The sequence below is a fragment of the Antrostomus carolinensis genome, unplaced genomic scaffold, assembly GCF_000700745.2.
Source record: "Antrostomus carolinensis isolate BGI_N321 unplaced genomic scaffold, ASM70074v2 scaffold21059, whole genome shotgun sequence".
NCBI classification, from domain to species: Eukaryota; Metazoa; Chordata; class Aves; order Caprimulgiformes; family Caprimulgidae; genus Antrostomus; species Antrostomus carolinensis.
This window is the reverse complement of record NW_010338120.1, coordinates 4,506-11,909: the sequence shown is the minus strand read 5'-3', so window position 1 is coordinate 11,909 and position 7,404 is coordinate 4,506. Positions and strand designations below refer to the sequence as shown.

At 48.0% G+C, this 7,404-nt stretch overlaps 1 protein-coding gene across 1 annotated transcript; it reads left to right on the top strand.

The window, feature by feature from the left end:
- Positions 1-309: 309 nt before the first annotated feature.
- LOC104530728 (arachidonate 5-lipoxygenase-activating protein-like) lies at positions 310-6,427 on the top strand (the record flags this gene model as incomplete). Its single annotated transcript, XM_010175411.1, has 3 exons — positions 310-379; positions 5,050-5,149; positions 6,357-6,427. Coding segments are annotated over exons 1-3 (241 nt in total), but the record flags the coding sequence as incomplete, so codon positions are not given.
- Between the last annotated feature and the right edge of the window lie 977 nt (positions 6,428-7,404).

Sequence of the window (7,404 nt, the reverse complement as noted above, 5' to 3'; positions counted from 1 at the left end):
AGATATTGCTATTTTGCTCCTGTGCAGGAAGGGCAATAAATCTCTTTCCACATTATATATCCTCTAAGATCACAGACACATAATGTCTTGTTTCTCTGGGCTTTGCCTGTATGTGATGAGTGAGTGAGGGAGCCTGTGGCTGTGTTGCTCTGACAGGCACCCGAGCGAAGAGTGCTGCCACTCTCCTGTGAAGCCATAGGAAGTGTTTCATGATTCAAGATAAGAAAGACATTCACTTCCTCCTTCTGTGCTTGCAGGACTGAGCTGCTGCTGAGGCTGTACCGTCCACCCCAACAGTCCATTTGCAAAATGGACCAGGAAACCCTGGGGAGCATTGTCCTGCTTGCCATCGTCACCTTGATAAGCGTTGTCCAGAACGGTAAGACAAAAATAAGTATTTATTTAAGGGCTAAAAGGGAGCTGAAAAAAGTTCAGGATGATATATACTGATCTGATGTTTGGATAGATAGTCTCTGATTATAAGCATGTGTGTGCTTAGGCATGACTTTGGCTTTAGAAATTATCTTCTAAGCATGTAATTTTGCATGCCATTGTTGCAGTATCTTGACAGTTGCATGGTCCTACTTCATGATATTCTAGAGTAAGTTTGTCATACATATGTCAGCTAATGAAGGACTAATATGCTGGGGTACCCTGTGACAATATGCATTTTGATTTGATGACTGAGAACTCCTTTCACGGCTAAAGGAAGGCAGCCAGGGCTGCTCTCCAGCTGGAGCCCTGCCGCCATGGGCTGGGGGGCTGCGATGGCTCAGATCTTCGCATGGAGCTGGGCAAAAGGAGCAGAACTGCACCAGCTCATTGGAGGAGTCTGTTTGGGTTATTTGTGGGCAGGCAGCTCTCCTGCTTTCCTGCATCTCCAGGACCTACAGTCCAATCTCAATTTACTGTGGTGCCAAGAACACTGCGCATTTCCTGCAATGGAGAAGTTTCCTTTTCCAGGCTCTTATTCAGACCTCTGTAGTCCCCAATATTCTTCAGGATTTTTAAAATAAAACAAGTTTCTCTCTTATGCAAATCTGATTTTAACTTGATCATAAACTCTCACAAATAATTAATAATTTTAGATGGACATTCTGCCCAGAATACAGAGAAGGGAGTGAGTTTTGCCCCAGCTGCACTGAGATCACCCAGGTTCAAGGAGAATTTGCAGTGGGATGGGGGGCTGATGCAAACGCTAGAATTCTTGGCGTGAATGGGAGATTCCCACTGAGTGCAAACCCCACGTTCGTTCCTAGGAAATGGGCTGTTCTTGGGCTGCTGCAGACAGGGGAAGTGGTGGGAGCCTCAGCAAAGCCTGGCTGCCAGAGAGCAAAAAAAAAAAAAAAAGAAAAGTTGCAGACTTGTTTAGTTTCACCATGGGCACTAAATGCCACATTGTTTAACCCAGTGCTGCTTTCTGGTAAATGCACAGCATGTGACATCATCAGAATATGGCACGCTGAGATCACAGCACATACCACAATTTTAAAAAGTATCAAATATACATTTCTTGCTATTTAACCAAATGACTTCATATACAGCATTTCTTCCTCTCCTTATGAAACTCAGGCATTTGCCTTCCAGCCTGACACACACTTTCCTCTCATGGAGATACGTCTGTGAGATTATTGACCCAACTGCTGCAAATGGGCAGTGTGACACTTGGCAGAGGACTTGATGCGCCAACCACAAGTGGCACACAGCTCTGAACCATGATTTCAGACCTTGCATCATCTGATTTCCTCCTCCCAGGCTTTCTGTCTAGAAAGACTGCATTGATCTGCAAGCCTGCCACAAATGCAATAATTAAGGCAGTAGAAACGCTTGTCAGGGATATCAGTGGTACTAAACTTCTGCTGTGGCTCTAGTTCAGCAAAGCACTTGGGCATCTGCTTGACTGTCTTTAAGTACATGAAGTCAGTGCCATGTAAATTAGGGTTTATATGCTTATCTGCATCTGGTGCAGGATTAGGAAACAGTTTGAGTGAATGCTGTTATTCTCGAAGCTGGAGGTGGGCTGTGGTACTGTCCTAGTCTGACGTCCATTTACAGTCACCTTCTTCATGTTGGGAATCTCCATATTCTACAGAACGACTCATGTGGCCGGATGCCAGTGAGTCACACATGTGGCTTTAGTTTTGTTCTTGCATCAGAGACAAGTTGCAACTCAGCAGCTTTCAGGACAAATCAGTGGTCATTGCAGAGCAGACTGGGGTGGAGGAAGCAAAGCAAAGTCAAAGGAAAGAAGAGGCAACCTGCATGTTTTCCAGCACTCACTAGGTTGGAGAATCAGCGCACGGTTTCTGTCGGCATGAACTTGTGAAACAACCAGGTTGGGATTGAACTCTTGCACATTAACCTGACCAGAATGGGTTTGCAGTGGTTCCAGCTCAGGATAGCCTGTGCAGCTCTGGAGCCTTAGGGCATCATCTCCAGGTGCATCTGAGCTGAATTAAACCCCTAAGCTCCAGCCCTGCTCCGCTCACTCATCTCATGCCGGCTTGTGAAACCATCCTCTTGCCTCAAGATTCAGAGTAAAGAGCAGGAAATATAACCATGGTGTTGCAAGCTGCTTCACGCTGTAGTCTCCAATTTCCCCAATGCCAGGTTAACAGGAGCCCAACGCTGCTGAGAGGGGAGGGCAGACCTGCAGAAGTGCCATTCCCAAATGCCATCTGTCAGCTCTGCTCTTCTCCTTTGAAGAGCTTCAGGCTGGCTGAGCCTCAGGCAGCCAGGACCCACCTCTTGGGCTGCCTTCTGGGAAGATATTGGGAGCCTGAAGGGCCTGTGAGGTTGACAGGGCTAAGGAGCCACAGAACCAGGGAGCCACTTCCAGGATGACAAGCTCACTTGAAGCAGGAGGCTCTGCCTCTCTGTATAATGGTGAGATGCTGGGTTCCTCTCCAGTTCACTGGCCTCACCTTGTGGAGGTCCACATGGTCCTGAGAAAATACAGCCGCTGTGGTGTGTTGGAGATAATTGACCCAGGAATTTTTGCTAGCTGAGGTGGACTCCTCATGTGAGATGGTTGTCTAAGCTCTTTCTTGAGTCAATGGACAAAGATCAGCACTTTAGTCGGGTGGTTTGTGTCACGCTGGTAGTTCTCTGAGGGATGGATTGACCTCTTGAGGTGCCTTTCTTCTGTTTCCATCTGTCACCCACTGTTTACAGAAGGAAAACACCCATCTCCCCAACACTCCTCAATGTCTCTGAAGTGAGATGAGACAAAGGCTGCTCCTCATCCATGGTGCAGATGTACAGGAATACCCTACCTCTGTCCTTTGCCCCACTGCCCAGTCCTTTGCCCAAGGATCCATACACCATGAGAGAGGCAGCAAGAGCTTCCAGGACAGATGCCTGGACCTCCATAGCCAGATCCTCCCCAGGAGACCTGGCACCCTCAGGCCTGCCCAGCCCTGATCCCAAAGGCTGTGCACCAGGAGTGTCACCACTGACACTTCCAAGCTCTTGTTCTTGGTGACCACTGCCACGTTGGACGTGTCTGTGTTCAGCCTGATGGCTCTTGGCATCACAGACCCTCTCTGCAGCAGCATGCTGGCATTTGGAAAGTGGCAGCACCTGCATCAGCAGAGAGGGAGATATATATATAGCTTACTCTTGGCTTTCTCTGAAGATGTGGCATCTTCTAGTGATTTCACATACATGCTAAAAGGAAGGGAAAAGGTATGCTACACATCCCAGTGCAGTCCCAGACCTGCAGAAAGTGGTTACCTATCACTGCGATTTTGCACTGGACAAAAAAAATGCCATCCAACCTAGTCCTATTCAACTAGGTCTTCTTAGACCCTGTCAGCAGGTTAATAACGCCATGCCAAAGGCTGGGGTGGTGGGTGGATGGAGATGCTGAGAGCTCTTGGTGGCTGTGCCACTGGCCGGTGTCTGCTCTGTGTCTTCCAGGGCCAGGTCCTCCATGATCCAGCCAGTGCACCACACTGGTGGCAGTGGGAGGGTCTGCAGCCTGGCTCAGAGTGGGGGTGCTGGCTTAAAGCACTGCGGGTTTTTTCTGAAGAAAGGCCGCATGTACCCAGGGAATCGCTCGATACTGGGAGGCAAAAACTCAGGAGCTTTTAGTGAAGGCAATGGGAGTACAAGAGATCTACTTACAGCATCAGGGAAGGAAAAAAAAAGGTAACTCTTCAGATTCCAGGATGATACTCTGCAGCTTATCAAGTCACACTTCTATTGTTATAATAATATATTTCCTGATGGGTTATCTTTTCTATATATTTTTTGCTAATATTCTATATCTTAGAGTGATTTGGACACACTGAGATGGGTTGCACGATAATAGAAAGCTTGCAGCTTGTAGCCTGCCAGGGCTCTGCCTGGTATATTTAGACACATGATTGATGGTCTCTGGTTTAGTGTCATCAGATAAAATGTGTTTGTCAAGCGCATGATACATTATCTTGAGGTGCTGCGTTTTTGCAGTGGCTCACACCCTGACACAACATTGTTGCTTAAAAGGAGGATACACACAATATGGGCGCATAGAGATCGGCCATCAGGACCAGGTTTTCAGTGGGACTTTCTGGAAAATGAACCAGCCCGGCAGGATGTCCCTGGTGTGGCAAGAGTATCACTAAAAAAGAAGAGACTCCCTTGTCTCTCTGCCCTAATAGAGAGTCAGAATTGGGTTTGGTAGCTCTGGCTGGAAAGCTTTATCCTAGTGAGGGCACAAAGGATGGAGTCTGGGCTGTACTTCTGCAGCAGACGGAGGTGTGGGCTGCCAGAAGTGCATTGCGGGGATGAAGCAGGGCTCAGAGGTGAGAACCTGCTGCCAGTCACTTATGAACATGTGAGGATGTCTGAGGTCACATCGCACTGTGCCCTTGCACAGAGGGTTTGGTTGTACCTTGGTGACAGAGCAAGCATGCTGGCCACATCCTGCACCTCCACACACCCACGTCCTCTCCTGCTGTCCAGCCTGGATGCTCATGAGAACAGAGCTGAACCCACAAAGCCCAGCTTCTGCAATATCTACAAAATACATCTCAGATCGAATACTTTGTGTTTTTTTAACAGGTTTTTTTGCTAGCAAAGTGGAGCATGAAAGCAAACACTGCAACGGCAAGGGCTTCCAGCGGCCGGGATCCTCTGCCTTCGACCGTGTCTACATTGCCAAGTGAGTAGGCAAGCCCTGAGGAGCCAGTGGGGGCAGATCAGGGTTCATCTGCCTCTTCATTAGGGTTCAGTCCAAACCCTTTCTGGGTCCAGAGGTGGGTTCCAAATGCCCTCAGATGAAGGTTTTGTCTGCAATCCCTTGCTGTGTGCATTGCGGCAGTGTTCAGACCCGTGGTTCTCCAGTATGTGTGCTGGTGAACCCAGCTCCCTTCTGGACACCATGTGCTGTATTTATGTCCTTTCATTTGGGAAGCAGTTCCCCCAGCAGTAGCTAATACTGGAAGCGTGATACAAGCACAGTTGGTGTCCCAAGGGCAGTGCAGCTCAAAAAGAAAGAGCTGGTGGAGAGATGCTGACTTGCTGAAGAGAAGGTCAATGGCAGAGCTCATACAAACCCTCAGTCCCCAGCAGCTCCCTCGGTTTGTGGCTCTCTGCTTCTCCACCACATCTATACCTCTTCTCTTTGACATCCCTTCAGAGAGAGCAGAGGGGAAAATTAATTCCAGCTCAGCAGAGGAAAGAACATAGAATATTTTTTATCACTCATGAAATACTGACAACATGCTTGAAACTGGATGGGACATCCAAGTGCTGCCCTTCATAAGTGTGCAACCTCTGCCAAGGGCAGAGTGCTTCCCCCTTGGAAAGCATTCCCGGCTGAAGGAGGCAGCTGGAAATAATTCCTGTTCTCCTGCAAACACACACATTAACTCTGTGAGACACTCCTATTTGTGGTGCAGTTCTCCTTTTGTTGGTTCTGTGCAGTCTTCAATGCTAATAACTTGATTAATAGGACTTGATTACAAGGATTTTTCAAGCCAATAAAGCACACAGCATCTATTATACACATGCCACGATCAAACAGGTTAGAGGAGGAAAGTGGCTTTCACGGGTGCTGGGCATGTGCTGGAGCAGTTTGCTTTCCTCATCAGGCAGGACAAAGGCATCCATTATCTGGGTGAGGAAACAGGGAAGCAGACCTGGGGGCGAGGCAGCTGTTGCGTTGGGGCACAGACGTGCCACCCCCCCCCCAGCAGCTGCCTGCCACAGGCAGGTTGGGGACCTCCCATTGGTCTGTGGTACAAGCCCACCCGCAGTGGCATTAGCACAGCCCAAATTCACACCTCACCGTCCTTTTCTGGTGAAACATGTTGATTTTGTTTCTATTTCCCAGTGTTCTGATTTCTCTCTGATAAATTCCTTTCTAGCCAGAACTGCGGACACGCGTACCCTACGTTTCTGGCTGTGCTTTGGTGTGCTGGCCTTCTCTGCAGCCAAGGTAACTATCATGCACCCAGATCCTTGAGCAAAAACAGCCCCATGAATAGGTTTACCCTTTCCTGAAGAAGGAATAACCCAGACTGTTTTTCCCAACAAGTTCCTTATGTGTACTATGGGGATCTTACCTCCTTCCACAGTGCACAGGGTTTTGACTGCGCAGGGCCAGGTTGATTGGCAGATCCTCTAGTGTTAACTAGCCAAGTGGCTTCTGCTAAATGTGCATCCCAATGCTTGAATGTCCCAGCACCCGTTGCTCTCAGTGTAGCTTTTAACAGTCTGTTGTATTGTTCAGTTTTCCTGGAGGCTGGTGCATGATAGGGGATGTGATGCACCCAGTCAATGCCATGCTCCTTGGCCCAGGTGTTTATGAGGTTGTTTCAGAAAGGAGTCCTGGTGTCTGATTCAGTTATTTCAGGGCTGCCACGTTGCCATAAATCTTTCTTTTCAGGGCCCAAGGTAGTATTCTGGGCAGTGGCATGGGTCGTGGGTCACAGGGTATGTTTCCAACCATCCAGTGATCACTTCCACCATTATAAGCACATGGTTTTTGCCATGGTGGGTTCATGGTAGTGTGATATAATCAATCTACCAGGCTTCCCTGTATTTCAGCCATCATCCTCTATACCAAAAATAGTTCTAGCTGCTTAGCTTGTTTGATTAAGGCACACATTTGACATTCATGGATAACCTGTGCAATGGCATCAATAGTTAAATCCACCTCTCAATCACGAGCTCATTTGTATGTTGCATCCCTTCCTAAATGTCCTGATGTATTATGGGCCCATCATGCTATAAATAGCTTACCCTTAGGTTCCCAGTCCAGATCTACTGGAGCCACTTCAATTCTAGGAGCCTGGACACCTGCTCATTGTTTCAATGTTTTTCAGTGGTGTGACTCTTGGGTATGTGAGCACCTACATAACATACTTTTACAATCAGGTTCTCTACCTGAGCAGCAATATCTTGCCATAATTC